The 16,333-nt window shown below is 42.9% G+C and overlaps 1 protein-coding gene across 7 annotated transcripts in view; it reads right to left on the bottom strand.

The window, feature by feature from the left end:
* The window catches only part of SGCD (sarcoglycan delta), a 517,054-nt gene that overhangs the window by 109,669 nt on the left and 391,052 nt on the right, over positions 1-16,333 (bottom strand). For all 7 annotated transcript variants that reach the window (XM_030572951.1, XM_030572954.1, XM_030572948.1 and 4 more), the window contains one exon: positions 327-428. In XM_030572951.1, coding sequence (XP_030428811.1) covers positions 327-428 — 102 coding nt within the window. The remainder of the gene's footprint in view (positions 1-326; positions 429-16,333) is intronic.

Raw genomic sequence — 16,333 nt, forward strand, 5'->3', positions numbered from 1 at the left:
TTCTTTACCCATGAAAAGTGAGGAATTCTGCAATTAGGACTTATTGACATGTGTCCTACATCAAAAGGAGAAGAAAAGCCTATCTGAAATCTTCGATGTCCTGGAAGCACTTTAACTGCTCTTCAAACAGCACTGCCTTCTCCTCATGCAAAAATACATGTAACTACACAACAGACACGCTACTGGCTCATTTCCCAAATTAGCCTTGCATAGTGTAGCCAAGCTAATGTATAGATGTGAAGTGGCTGGGTGCCATTGTTACGGATATATTTTCTAGTGTTTAGAGTACAGACATTATCATTCTTTCACTTTTCTGGATAACTTACTGGTCTGGAGCGGATTTCTTTGGCGTAGAGAGGTTTCAAGAATTCTGAATCTCCTTCTAGCTTCAGACCTTTCTCTGTGATTCTCAGGTTCCCCATTCCATCCTGAAATACACACACACGCACACACAAAAAAACCCTATTAGCTATGATTTCTAAATACCCGAGTGAGGCTGTCAAAAACTGAAACAAAGTTATGGTTCTTGTTTTTCCTGGGCAGAAGAACATGTAAAACACTGGGAGGCATTGCATAATGCAATTACTTGTATTATCCTTTTAGCTCCATTTCTGTGAGAAAATTCTATTCCAAGCAATCTGCAATGCCCCCTGGTAAACCGTTTACACAGATGAAAGATGCCCTTTTAGGCTAGTCATCTCTGCTCAGAGACAGAGAGATGATAAGGTGACATTCTGTGTTAACATGAAACTGCTCACTGTAATGTGTCCGTATGTTGATACTATCTTTCCACTCATGATGAGTTCACATACAGAACAAAAAGACATTAATTCTTCAGTTACCAGACTAGTAAAAATGAGGTTTAATTTTATAAAAAACAATTTCAAATTGCAGTAGTTGTAGTTATGTGCTTGTTACTTTTGTCACAGCACTGTAATTACGTGCACTATGTAATTTAATCTCTCTCTTTTATTTTATATACGGTTCAGCAAAGGCAATGCAATTCTTTGGCTTTTCCCTGAAGTTATAAACAATAGTGAGAAAGAAAGCTATTTAAAAAGTTATGGAAAGTACTTTAACAGTGTCAAATTTTGTATGAGTTTTTCTCAGACCTTTTATATCATACAACAGGAATACAGATGCATCAAAAGAAAGCAGAATAGGTTTACATTAACAATATTTTACCTTTACCTTTTGAAAGTCGTGTCATTTGTTCAGAGAGGTGTTCTAGTTTAGTTTAAGATGTAATTACCTGAAAAAAGTATGTGTGAGTGCGGGAGTTCTAATTGTAAAGATAAGTGTATCAGCTAAGAAAATACACAAATGCTGAATGTCATTTTCAATATTCAGAACAATACTTAAGTTAGCAAGTAGCTGCTTTGGTTGCTGAGATAAAGCATATGGCTGAGATTTGCAAAGGTGCCTAAGAGATTTGAATGATTCACTACTTTTTAAAAGTCATGGAAATTGCTGTCCAAACCTCCTAAGTGGCCTTGAAAATCTTAATTTAGGAGATCTAGAAAGTTTGCAATATCTCACCATTGGTTAGTCCCCAGGTGTTTAAGCCAATTGGGAACTGGCAGTTTCCTGGGGCAGATAAAAGGTGGTGATGGTGGGGAATTCCGGGGGTTGCTCTACTGCTAGAAAGAAGAGTTTCTGGCTGCTGGGAGGTATTGCCAGGTGAAGACTCTTGCCTGGCATATGTTCTCCACTGATCCCACCTCTGGCTGGTGCTGGTTCTGCCTCCGCCTCCTCCCTCAGATGAGGCACAACAGAGGGATGGTGGCATCCTTTCAGTTCCTTCCACCTGGCTGGGACCAGCAGGGTGATATACGGCCCAGCATTGTACTGAACTGGGAGAGGCAATTTTTTGCAGGTGGAGCTCACCTCTGTTTTTGCAAACCTGGCCCTGCGTCTTGCAAGGGATAATAAGACCAACCAAATTCCTTCCATAGGGAAAAAATGCCAATAATCTGAACCTCTGTTTCAACATATTCAGATTTGTTATTTGATCTTTGGGAGGCTCCTGCCTTTTCCACTAAACATCACAAAATCCCACTGATAAGGCAATAAACTACTGAAGTAATGCACATTGCACCCTCTGCCCATTCAGATTTGATCTTCATAGCTATCAGTCCTCATCTTCTCTCCAGCATAGCATTGTAATGCGCTCCCAGGCTCCAGGCCTACTCACATGATAGCTGCACACCGTCCCCAAAGCTCCTCGTGCTTAGATGTGAAAAATCTTTTTTGACAAATGGTGTGAATTATTGGCTGAAGGCCTCCAGCAGATGACTACAAATAGTCTATTTCCCTTAGAAATTGTTTAGTTGTGTATTCCCAAGATGTAATGAAATGTCTGACAAACTATAATAGCAAACAAAATATATGTCAAAATTCTGTATGAGGTTTTTCTTACGGCTTTTATACAATGAGGCAGGTACACAGATGCATCACAACACAGCAGAAATGGCCTAAGTTAAAAACATTTCATCATAGCTTGGGAGAGAAAGTCAGATCTTTTATTAAGACAGGTTTTTTAGGCTCATTTAAGCTGTAATTACTTGAAGAAAAAAGATGTGTGGGAGAATTGTAAATATAAATGTATAATCAAATACCACTGTTTTTGAATGCAATTTTGAAAATTCAGAACGATTCTCAAGTTTGCAAAGTGCAAGGCATGTAGGTTTATGTTGCTGAAGCCAAGTTCTGAAGGCTCTACAGTTCCTTAAGACTGTTCCCCAGGTCCTCAACTGGTATAAACTGTTCTAGCTCCATTGAAGTCAGCAGGCTATGACAATTTACACTAGCAGAGGATCTGTCTCCAGACGTTTAATTTAAAAGACTCTGTGTGTGTGTGTGTGTGTGTGTGTGTGTGTGTGTGTGTGTGTGTGTGTGTGTGTGTGTGTGTGTGTGTGTGTGTGTGTAGATGTACTCCAATGGAAGGGAAGGTTTATTTTTGTGTACAGGTGAGTGCTCTCATTGGGAACGAGTTTCCAATCGATCTCACCTCCATCTCATGTTGTTTTTCCTTACGCAAGACAGTAACAGCAAAGGGATGGTGGCATTCCACTGGGCTTTCAGGCTAGGGGCAGAATAGAACAGAGCCTAAAGTTGCTCTGCCTAGGGCTGTCATTTACTGCTCGGTGTAAGGAGAGGGCTGGGAGAGAACAGCTGGGGACAAGAACGGGGAAGGTGGTGGCATTTGTGGTGTGGGGAGAGAGGCCATGACAGACGTTGAAGCGGAGGGTCCTGAGGGTTACAGGTGAGTCTGGCCTCAGGAATTTGGGGATCAGCAAGCGTGGAAGAACTATACTGATCTTCAAATATATCCATTGTCCTGGGTCCCCCTGGAATTCCCATGGCATCTTTGGGTCTCTTGGGATGTGGTGCTGATCTCTGAACCCTGCTAAGCAACTCCTCCAGGAGAGAAGACTTAGACAATCCAAGCAGGCAACATCTACTCTGAGCTGAATAGTGTCTTTCAATTAAGCTGCATGAAACGGAACACTGCTGTCCATTTCTCCCTTCTCCCGCAACTCCCAGCCATCTTCCTCCCCAGCAACGGATTGTGTAGTCATCTGACAGCCCAAGAGGGGTGATTGCTACCAAAGAAGAAGGGATAATGCAAAATCCAAACAGATTTGTATGAATTATTAGTGCAAGGTGCAGAAGGAGACATGATTTTAGAGGGATAATATCAAACATATAGTACAAGTGCGTAAATGTCCCAGCAATGCTGTTTGGAACGGCATAAACCAAGGCTGCCATTTGCCAGGTGTTTCTGTATTTCACTGAGGCGATTAGAGGTTTTTCACATAGCTGCTGGCTTTTGCAGTGGAATGAAGAAAGAGACTCTCTACCAGAATAAGATTTCTTCAGAACAAAGCCAGGCTCAGGGCTGTGAAAATTAATGCTAGCATATCATTTAGAAATGGAAACTACACAGCCTTTGAAAAGAGCCATATGCTGAGAACTGTATTGATTGTTTGAAGGGAGGGGAATGAGATATGTAATAAAGTGCAAGTTCCTACATTCCTTGTCCCAGGTGAAAAATGCTGGCTTACGGATTCTGAGTTGTTGTTGATGCACAAGGGAGTACATTTATCTTAAGCAGAAATATAAAGGAAAATGAGTGAAATATGATTAGGTTTGCACTGAAGAATTCAGATTAAATTTCGATAGTGGCATGCTTTGCTGTTCTGAGTAAGCAGGAATTATTATGGCTGTCTGCAGAATCTGCTGTGTTCAAGACTGGGAGAATTTGTGGTTTCTCCCCTAAAAATCCCCAACAACGGAAGCGGGGTGCTTATGAGACCTGGGCTGCAGGAAGGTGTACGGTCGGGTCTTACCAGCCACTTCTTGCTCCGCCTGTGGCAGACTCGGCCAGTCCTCTTTATGGTTTCCCTGCGCTAGGCTGCTGCCCATTGATGTAACCAAGGGCCCTCTTCATTTTCCTGCTGTCCTTTGAGACATTTGCAGCCTGGTTGTCAGACTCACCACAGGTGGGGAACCAGCCCCTCAGCTGGGCTCAGGCGGCCCAAGCGAAATCTTTCAGACCTGATGGACGAGGCAGCTGCAGAGCACGAAGCACAAACTTCTCCTTCTGCAGCCTCTGGCGGGGACACAGAGCAGGAGGAACACAGCCTTGGCTTCTTCTTTGGACCTTTCTCCGCCAGCCTCAGAACCTGTCATCTGAGCAGTCGAGAGGGGGTTGGGGGGAAGCCCCCTATAGTTACAGACAGATGATAACCCACTCTGAGAATGAGCGGACACAGCCTTGAGAGAGAACTGCCCTTTGTAAGGCTAAAAAGGCTCTACAGAACATTCCTGAAACAGGTATTTCAGTGAGGTTACATGCTCTCAGGAGTTTCACAGTGCAGCCTCCTCTGTTTTCATTTGGAAAAGTTGCAGGACATGGAAGCTGGTATCTTCCATGAGCTTCCTAGCTTAGTGCTGTGAGGTCAGCCATCTCCAACGAGACATAATCCTGAACTCCGCTGTCTAGTGCCTGACATGGTTATTCTACAGGCATTGACAGTGACACTCACTCCCATGGGATATGTTTTCTTACATCTCTGTCCTCTTGTCTCCGTTTCTCTCCCTGCTATGTTTCTCTCGGCCTTTTTCACCCGAGTTCCCACCATGCAACGCTCATCGCCAATGCCATGCTTTGATACTTTCATCGAGCCCCGATTCAGTATTCTTCCTCTCTGCATCTCCCCCTCTCCTTGCTCCCAGCTCCGCCCAACTCAAACCCCCTGCACATAGATACAATGCAATGTAAACCCTGGGTTAGTAGAACTCAAATGAGCAGACCCTGGGTTTGCTGACCTATGGCTAGAGCGTCTACGCTCATTTGTAACCCCAGCTTAGGAATTGTTGGACCAAGTTCCAGCCTGTGGCTCCAGTGTCTACACGGCTTTATGCAGGCCCCAGTCCAATCACCAATATACCAGACTTCCTCACACCATCCCAAAATGTAGCTGCTCCTGCTCTTTGTTTGTGGTGCAGTATGGGAAAACCTGACTGTCCACCACACCTGACTGTCAAAAAAGCTGGCCTATGGGATTGTGGGATACTTTTGTGGGATTTTTGACAGAGCAGGAGTACACTGGGGCTGAATCTACACTGCTAAGCAATAGGGCTTGAATCCTGGGGTCCTGGTTTGACTCAGGCTCGGATCTTCCACCCCCAGTGGGGTCTGGGACACTGGGTTCGAGCCCTGGGTGACTGTGATTTGTGTGTAGGCAGAAGGTGGGTAAGGCTTGAGGTTGCATTTGAACCCCTGGCTTACGCTGCAGTGTAGACATACCCCAGGTGGTCTAGGATCTGATCCAAATCCATTGAAGCCAATGGAAAGACATCTGTTAACATCATTGGCCTTTGGACCCAGCCGTTAGTGTTTAACTCTAAAGGCGGCACTCCCAATAAAGGCTGACTCCTTCTCATGGTGAAGTCATGGGTTATGGCTAAAAATACAAATGTCATATCAGTTTCAAATAAAAAAAGCAAGTCCTGGCAGGCAGTAGCTTAATTGATATAAAGTCAAGTTTATGTTCCATTAGAAAATAATTAAATAACTGTGACAATCATATAAAGACACCAAAATACATGTAAAATATAGTTAAATGTTTTTTGTGAAAGATTGGCTAGTGTGACCTGTTTTTAATAAGCATGTTAATCCTGGTTTAAAAGACACTTAAAATCCATACTCCACTATACTGAAGATATATAGAACCAAACCTATAAAAATTCATGGACCCTTGCTCAGTAGCAAGCTGGCCAGGATGAAAAAGACCTTGACTTCTCCATTAAAAGTTATGTCTGTAACAAATATATATCCTTATTTGCCCTCCATGAGACAGCCTGACTTCCTTTCCCTTGGGGGATACAAACAGTGTAACACTGAGTGATAGTGAGTGGCCGGGGCAGTCCCGAAACATACATTTCAAGTCCCAGTCTGAATGACTCCAGGAAAGCATTTGTTCTGGATTCCTTGAGGCACCACTCTGCACCTGCCCAAGGCTCAGGGGCAGCACCAGCCTCTTCCCAGTGGGTGGGTGGGGGCTGACCATGAGGCCCTACCTGCCCCCTGTTCCTCCTCTTCACCCCAGGCCAGAAGCCAGAGCCAGGCAGTAGTAAGCACTGCCCAGAGAGCCTGGGCTGCTGTGGGGAGCCCCAGAGTCCCAGACTTTCCATCTGCCCTGGGTGATACACCCTGGGGGCAGGTACGTGGCCCAGGGCTGCTCTTGAGCACCCTAGCGCAGGTGGAGGATCCAGGGCTCCTCACAGGGGTCCGAGTTCCCTGGGTGGCTCTTACCACTTGCCTGGCTCTGGCTTCTGGCCTGGCCAGGGGGCAGGGCCTCAGGGGGAAGAGGAGGAGCAGGAGGCAGGGCCAGAGAGGGCGGGGGCTCCTGCATGTGTCCTGTTTTAGCATTTCGAAAAGGTGGTCACCCCAGACACGTGCTAGATTGGCTGGCAGTGATGATTATGTATAAGTTTTCTTTGAAAATTTTCAGATGTAACCCTGGGGTGCCTGTTCGGTATACTTACTGCAGTTGTGTCTTATGTCAAATTTTGTAATGAGTCAGGAGTGCAAGGTCCTGATCAAATAAATTACCAAAGCACAGATATAGTATAACTGACCTCAAAGGGAATACTCAGATGCTTAAAGCTAAACACATGCAGAAGTGCTTTGCTGGATCAGAGCTTAAAGGTCCATTAAAGTAAAAAAATGTAGTAGCTGTACCTATGAGACTTCAGTTCAAGAAAGCATCATGATATAGGATAGCACTTAAGCAAGTGCTTAAGTGACACTGAAGTCAATGGGACTTAAGTATGAGCTTAAAGTTAAGCACATATTTAAGTGCTGTCCTGTACAGGGTTACTTTGCTGAACTGAGGTTTAAGATACAGACATAAATGTACACAGCTATCTGGAAAACTGCAGGAAAAAGAAACTGCTTGGGCAGTTTCAGTTATAGTTTTGGGTTTTTTTGGTTTTCATAATATTTCCTAATTTTCAGTATGAATGACACTATGCTGCTGGCACTTGTACAAGAGTTGCCTAGAACAATGGCTTTGTATTGAAATCTCATTTCACCATGCTGACCCTTGGCAAAAACGAGGCATTAGATCTTGGGTTACCTAGGGAGGCGGTGGAATCTCCTTCCTTAGAGGTTTTCAAGGTCAGGCTTGACAAAGCCCTGGCTGGGATGATTTAGGTGGGGATTGGTCCTGCTCTGAGCAGGGGGTTGGATTAGATGACCTCCTGAGGTCCCTTCCAACCCTGATGTTCTATGATTCTATGATCTTTTCAACACCACCCGCTTTAAATTGTTCAGTTCTTCAGTAGGGTACAGTGAAAACTTTCACATCAATGTTATCATCTAAACCACATTTCTTTTTATATGATGCCCTCTAATGGGCAGGCATAAAAAATTATGTGCTGCTGCTGACTGCTGTGTAGTAAAATGGGATGGTGATGGTAAAATTCTGAATTACAAAAATGTCAATTCAATGTTGCTGAATGAGAAAGGGTTTTTATTAGCTTGAAAGGAGCTCAGTTTAACAACCAATTACAAGATAATGGTATTAGTGTAGGAGACAGGCTCTATATTGCTGATATCTATCTGAACGTTAAGTTTCTTGTGGGCCTTGTTTGGAAAGAGAGGGCTGAATTTCTAGTTAAAGTCTTAAGTTCTGTTGCTGTTTTTTATTTTCTAAGGCTATGCATTTTTTTATACTTTGTTTTTAATGTTATCTTTTTTAGCTGAGGGATTTAGTCAATGGAACTTCCTATCCACCGGACACTCGGCAAAGACAGATATTTTTCTGCAGTAGAAATTTGGAAGTTGCTTTAGACACTCTAACCTGGACAGCTATTTTCACAATAAAAAGGTTATTTTCAAACTGGACTTGGGTGCCCAACAAACATAGACTTCCAAGGGGAGCTAGAGGCCTTTGTAAAATCTCGCCTCAACAAAATAAATAAAGATGACTTTTTCTTCTATAGTATCTTCCCTTTGCAGATCTCCAAGCACTTATGAATGAACTAATTCTCACAACCCCCCTGCGAGACAGGGATTTATTACTATTACTGTTCCTAGTCTACCGATGAGGTATAGGGAGGGTAGGTGACTTCCCCTGTTGGTAGAGACAGAAAGAGAACCCAGGTCTTCTGACTAAGCCATAGGACCATCTGTCCTGCCAAGAGTGCAGGGGACTGGACTAGATGACCTCTTGTGGTCCCTTCCAGTTCTAGGATTCTATGATTCCTCCCATCGCTTTATATTGACTTTAAATCTTAGAATTTTACTGATTATTCCCCCAACAGTTTTTTTCCAAATATAAAATCAAAGCAGTAATTACAACGATGCACTGGACGGAGCACTGGACTGGGACTCAAGAGACCCAGGTTCTATTCCTACCTCTGACACTGGAATGCTGGGTAATTTGGGCAAGTCACTTACTTTCTTTGTGCCTCAGTTTTCCCATCTGTAGAATGGGGATAATGATACATACCACTTTAGTAAAGCGCTTCAAAATCTATTAATGAAAAGTCCTATAGAAGAACTAGGTATTATTATTATTACTACATGGAGTTCTTCATGCAAGGATCCAAAAGGACTTAGCAAATTAATTAATTAAGCCTCCTTTGTGCTTCCACTGCTGTCCTGGGGTTTCCACACATGGAGGGCACCTTTCCTTTTTGCTTAGCGCTCTATAAGGACTCTAACAGTGGATATCGTCACAAGGAAATGCCCTGAATCATGTCTGCCTTGTCTATGCCCCTCCTCAGCCAGCCCCATCCACTTTTCAGACAGTGTTACTTCCTACAAGCCCTTCCTGAAAAGGGGGCGGGCTGCCTTTTACCATTATCTACTCCTCTTGGTCGGTTTGCAGAAGTAAAACTGTCTACAAAGTTTTCCTCTGCATGGTAAAGTGGCCTTAGTTTTTCACAGGAATGAGCTGAAGTTAAGCTGGGTAATGTCTTGTGGGACAGAATTATCTTTGGAAGCTGTGTTCATGTCAGACTGCCGTAACATCTGATTATCATGGCTTGTATTATTGATCGTTGTGTTTGGCATTGCTTGCAGATATGTACAATTACCATACAGCTCAATAAAACCAAAGTTTACAGATAAGTTAATGCACAACAGTTTTTCCGTTGGAGGATTCCTGTGCTCCCCCTGTATCTAGATCTGAGATTTAAAGCCTCCATAATCAATTCAGCTGCTCTACATTGTATCTAATCCTCTTCTTCCTCTACCTCCCTACCCCCATTACTCTCTAATAATTTCAGAATCAAATGCAGTGCAAGTATTTGGCTACTCATCTGCAGTATGATTTTACCATTGGGATCAAGAAGGCCTAAGCAGCATCTGAAACCCCAGATGTTTAAATTGAAGGGCCTAAAACACAGGCATCTCCAAAATAAGCAGAAGTCTCTGTGATTGCTTCTTCCTCTTTGATAGATCTAGGTGGCACCTTATTTTCAGAGCTAGCCACTTTTGGACTTGTCTTTGATGATCGAGTGCAGTTTAGAGAAGAGCTAAGCGAGCATGAATATCATACTCACACTAGCCTTATGGATCCGCGTACATATGGTCTTTTTCTTTTGAGTACAGCTGAGTTCTGGCCACTCAGCTTTTGTTTTGGCCAGCACACTCACATCCAATGCCCAGACCAGAGCAGCTTTTTAAGTGCTAATTAAAGAAAACAAGACTCAACCGCAAAGTCAAATAAAAAACAACTGACTCCTTTAAATGCTAGAGACGTGTCATATGGAAAACTACCAGCTGCTTTGTTTTAACTAAAACAAAATGCACGTTCACAGTGTTTATCGCAGAGGAACTGCAGAATGCTTTGCAATAAATTGCCATATCCTGAAATTTCTGAAGCTAACTGAAGCAATGGCAACCAATTATTTATTTAATTTGGTTTCAAACGTGGAGACAGATTGGACACTGTGATTAGTAACAGTTCCACTCTCTGCTTTACTGTAACTCAATTTAATCTAACCTAACCTATGGTATTTCTAAGGCTGTTGTATCTCTCTGCCAATCAGGGACAGTCAAATGGCCCATTAATTCCAACCCAACCTCTATAAGCAGATAGGGACATATGGTTTGGACCCATATCTTCAAAAGTATTCACCTTTCTTGACTCTGTACAATCACACATCAGAATTGTGTGTCTATATGAGCATGTGCAAATCCTCAACTTGCACACACGTGCACTGGGAATTGCAAATGCAAGTCAAGCGAGCGCAATATAGTGGCTAAATAGTCTGGCAGGTGCCATCTGAACTGACACTGTCATATAAAGCACCTTTGAAGTATCAGAGGGTAGCCGTGTTAGTCTGGATCTGTAAAAGCAGCAAAGAATCCTGTGGCACCTTATAGACTAACAGACGTTTTGGAGCATGAGCTTTCGTGGGTGAATACCCACTTCCTCATGACATGCATCTGAGGAAGTGGGTATTCACCCACGAAAGCTCATGCTCCAAAACGTCTGTTAGTCTATAAGGTGCCACAGGATTCTTTGCTGCTTTTACAGATCCAGACTAACACGGCTACCCTCTGATACTTGATTGTTTGCATTGACTTTAGTGGGAGTTAGAATGGAAGGGATTTGAAACAATTCCTTAAGCAAAGAGAAGAAAAACACCAAATGTACTTCCAATTACTTTTTCAATTAACTCACCATTGACAAAAGCAATTAAAAATTTCCCAAATTAATACCAGAATAATTTTGAAATAAATCACTCTCCCAGTGCTTGAAGAACAATCAGTTCAGAAACACACTGCATCATACTAGAGCTATTCTAGGGCATAATGTGTGTCTTTTAAAATCAGTTCCTGAGTGAGATCACAGGGCTACAATGTATTGTATAGTAAAACCATTACTTCTATCAAATATGCCACCCAATTTGAGTGTAAGTTTTTACAGTGAAAAGGATTAGTTGACATGCTGGAAAACTGATTATAAATCCCAACATTGCTGCTACAACAGAAAACCTTTGCAGAATTTCTCTCTAGGGTAATAACTTCCTTTCCACTAATACTGTAGCAAATAGTTCAAAATTTGTCAGTCATGCATCCCAATTCCCTGCTATGGAACATTTTGCCAGCAAAGCATTATAAAATGACCCATTTTCTCTTAAGCGTTTTTCTGCTTTTTTTCTCCAACAGCTGATGTTGAGGTTTCATATCCTAAATTCAACATTAATTCCAAACACGTCCATTAAATTCTCCAACTTTTCAGTCTGATTTATTACCGTGCTCATGCTAATTAGAAGGAAGAAATTTCCACCCTACAGAAATTCGATCTCTGAGGGAAAAAAAATTCTATTACTAGCAGGAACGTGCACTGTACTTACTGTGCAGCAGTTTAATAACAAAACTACTGGCACATAAATTTGCTCCTAATGCACTAGGCATCTCAAAGACAAATTTGAGACATTATGTTCTTATAATCAGGAATTACAGCCACTGTCAATCACGGAGTGAAGGAAAGAGTAAACACATTTTTTTAAAAATGTGAATATATTGGGCCAAACTCATTTGTGGTGTGAGTCCTCGGGAGTCAAGAGCTTAACGCCAGCAATAAATTTAGCGCATATTGTTTTAAATCATGATCCTCTTTCTTTCTTTTTGTGGATGCATTTGTGGTTTGATCCAACTGTGTTTGAAATCAATGGGAGCCTTTCCACCGGTTAGATCGGACCATTAGCATTTCCCAAGCTGCAGAGCTCTTTGCACTACCTGAAGACAGGTTTCAGAGTTGTAGCTGTGTTAGTCTGTATCAGCAAAAAGAACGAGGAGTACTCCTCATTCTTTTACCTGAAGATAGGCACAGTGCTAGTAGACGTGGTGTAAAACTCCCCTGGCTCCCACTCCCCAACACAAGTAATTTTGCCAAAAGGTGGCAGTCCTGACATCGTACTTGCCAGGTATTCTAGTCCCTAGACCGCTTGTGAGTAAAGATGAAACAATTGTGACATATGGTACACGGTAGTTTTCTAACGTGTGCTAGAGCAGTGCCCTCTTCCCGTCACTAATCTGGATAGGAGATGTCCTCCAGGATGCTGTGACCTTTTCCAGGGCATGCTGCTACAAGATCAAGGAATATGAAATGAAAGGAATACAGTACAATCCTTGTATAGTGGACTTTTTTTTCTTCTCATTTTTTTTTAACAGAACAACTTCACTGTCAGCAGAGGGTTGGAACTGTAATTTGCCCACTGTGGCAAACAGAAACAACCTGGAACTTTAATTCTACTGGAACTTCTCCATAAATGGATTTTTACTGTAGCCAAAACCATGGGCTGTAAATAGTGCATGTGTGTTTGTAAGAAGAAGACAAATAACAGGTTTTTTTGAGGGTAAATCTGCCTACCTACCTGAGCAATGAATGGTTCACTACACTTCTAGGGCCCCATTCTACTCCAAGATCCATTGCAGAATTTGCCTGGGCGCACAAGGGCATAGTTACTGGTTGGTACTGCTCAGGAGGTACTGCAAGGGGCTTGCACAGGGTTAGTGGCACAGTCTGTGTGTAACGTCTAGTGCCAGTGATCAATGTAGTGATCCTACTACCATCATCACTGGCCACCAGCTAGCCTCGTTTAAGTGAAAAGGAGGGTGCATAAATCCTCCCTGATGGTACATAGCCCCTTGCAGTACCTCCTGAGCGGTACCAACCAGTAACTATGTCCTTGTGTGCCCAGGCAAATTCTGCAAGGGATCTCAGAGCAGAATGGGGCCCTAGAAGTGTAGTGAACAGGCCGACCAATGCGTGGACATGCCCTGACACTCATTAATCCATGCTCCTAGCTACTGGGTTGACAGTGAAGACCTCAATGGTTTCTATGGCAGACAAGGGCAATATACTCTACAATGGCATAGCAAGTGGATGCAGGCAGAGACTACACCATAACCCCTGCCAGTCGTCTTTTGAATGCAGGTCACTGAAGCACAGATGAACAGGCAAGACAGCATGGATGGCGCAACATAAACCATCACACTAAAAACAATCCACAAGTGTGCTCTGATTATGGAAGAAAGTCTTACAGTGTTGGGAAAGAGGCAAAGCAAAAGGCACGGTGACCCTGGCAGTCACAGTTGCAGATCTGCATATAACAGGCTCACGACACCAGTTAGCTTTGTGAAATGTGAAGAGTTTATGCAGCAACCCTGCCACCAGCTGACCTGAGAGAGGCACAGCACTTGTTGCAAGAGAACTGGCCATGTATAAAATTGACACTCCTGCACCCAGTGAAACCAGACTCCCTGACAAAGGGCAACTCACAGAGATTGCTGCAGGGTCTATGTTCTTCTGGTGATGTCGTCCATCCTCAGAGCCACAACTAGGTGTTGGTTTTGCCATTAGCTACCCCATTGCTTCCAAGCTTGAAAGTCTACCCAAAGACACAAGTTATGGTTCTGTGGTTGCCACTGAAACATAAGCAACACGTTAACCATCATCAGTGCTTATGCTCCTACCATGACAAATGCCGATGATGAGAAAGAAAAGTTCTTTAGTGACTTAGACAAACTCCTTGTGTCTACATCGGTGTCAGAAATACTGATTATCATGGTCGACTTTAATGCAGGGATTGGAAGTAATGTGGTAATCTGGCAGCCTGCCATCAGACAGCCTGGGACTGGGAAAGAGAATAGCAATGGAACTCTCCTACTTAACGGGTGGATCAGGCAGCAACTGGCGATCACAAATACCTTTTCCCGCCTACCAGACAATAAGCAAATGTCATGGATGCACCGAAGATCCAAATGATGGTATCTTATCGATGACATCATCAACCAGCGGCGAGATCTACAGGATATACAGCTATGCATGGGCCAAACTGCTGGATGAACCACCACAAGATTCGCCCTAAACTCTTATTTGTAATTTGGCCAGTGTGTTGCCAGTCACCAACTAAATCAATCAGACAGTTCATCGGAAAGTGATGACAAGATGAAGCTACCCAAGCACAGCTCTGTAGTAGCATTACAGCTGATTTGTCTCATGCTGCTGGCTTGGCTACTGGTGCTAATGTAAACAGTGAGTGGGCACTTTTTGTGACACTGTATATCAAACTGCTCTCACCACCGTGGGTACAGCAAAATGACATCATCAAGATTGGTTTGACAACAATGAGGCAAGAATTTGATAGCTACTCAATAAAAAACCTGAGACGCATCATCAAATTCTTGTCTCCCGTATTCCTGTAGGCATAGTTATAACACACAGTTAGAACATACAGGAATTCGTGTCACGACATCCAATTGAAGCTTAGATATATTCAGGATCAATGGTGGAATGCCAAGGCAGATGAAATCCAGGGCTAGACCGATTGTCATGAGACCAAAGACTTCTATGCTGTATATTGTCCTACACATCCCCTACAGCGCCTTTCAAAAGTGAGGTCGGCCTAACACTGGCAAAGGAAAAGTCCTTCAGAGGTGGTGACAACATTTGACACCATCCAACATCATAGATGAGAAACTAATATGAGTAGTGGATCAGCCAACATGTAATGACAACATGGATGCAGCCCCGACCCTTGACGAAGTCAGCACCACAATCAGTGCTCCTGGATCTGATGGCATTCCTGCAGAAATATTTAAGTACGGAGGTGAGATCCAGGTAAGGTGACTGCACAGACTATTTCTCAATATATGGAGTACTGAAGATGTAATGCAAGACTTCAAAGACACCATATACAAGAGGAAAGGCGAAAAATCCAATCATGGTAACTATCATGGTATCTTGTTACTCTCCATCTCCAGAAAGGTTCTGACCAGAGTACTCTCTGATCATCTGCTACACAACATCGCTAATCACCTGCTACCGGAATCACAATGTGGTTTTAGACCAACACAAGGAATGCCAGTCCTGATATTTGTAGCCTGTCAGATGTAGAAGAAATGCAGAGAACAACAATAGAACCTCTACACTGTCTGTACAGACCTGGGGCTAAAGGATTTGACACTGACAGCAGACCTAGGCTTTGGCTCTTATTGGGTAAGCTTGGACAACATTCTGAGGCTATTCCATGATGGAGTGCTCAAACGAGCCTGCATAAATAGCATTCTGTTTGACCCATTTCCTATCACTAACAACATTAAGGAGGAATGCGTAACTGGTCCACGCTTGTTCAATCTCTTCTATGCAGCAGTGCTCGATGATGCTACAAGAGACATGGATGCAGGTATCCAGATACATTTCCAATCCTGTGAAAAATTATTTAATTTGAATAGGCTGTGATCGCCAAGATCTTGAGTTTTAAAATATGCTAGAATCCAAACTCTCAATTACTTTGTAGTCTCCACAGGTGCTGGAACTACGGGTGTGGAGGTGTTGCAGCACCCTCTGGCTTGAAGTGGTTTCCATCATATCCAGGGTTTACAGTTTGGTTCAATGGCTCTCAGCACCCCAACTATAAAAATTGTTCCACCTCAATCATTTCAGGAATTGATTAATTAATTTTATTAATTTAATAGGCCCCACCCTATTCAATAAGCCTTAATGGGTAGAATTAACAGTTTATTTGTGTGTGATCGGTAGGAAGGAACTTGCCTTAAAATCAGATTCCCTGTGTTGAGAAGCAACCTTAGCTCCTTGATTAAGAAGCTACCTTCTTGGCTAAGGAACCACCACAGAATTTTTATAGCTGTATTTGTCATGAAAAATATACAGTTTTGCTCTTTCACTATCAGAGTATAGCAAAAAATAATTTAAACAGTCTCCCACCGTTATCTATAGTGTGTGTATGACATTGTTAGCAGGAAGGCTCTGGGGAAAGCATAGAAATGAGGGAG

The sequence above is a fragment of the Gopherus evgoodei genome, chromosome 8 (assembly GCF_007399415.2).
Source record: "Gopherus evgoodei ecotype Sinaloan lineage chromosome 8, rGopEvg1_v1.p, whole genome shotgun sequence".
Lineage (NCBI taxonomy): Eukaryota > Metazoa > Chordata > Testudines > Testudinidae > Gopherus > Gopherus evgoodei.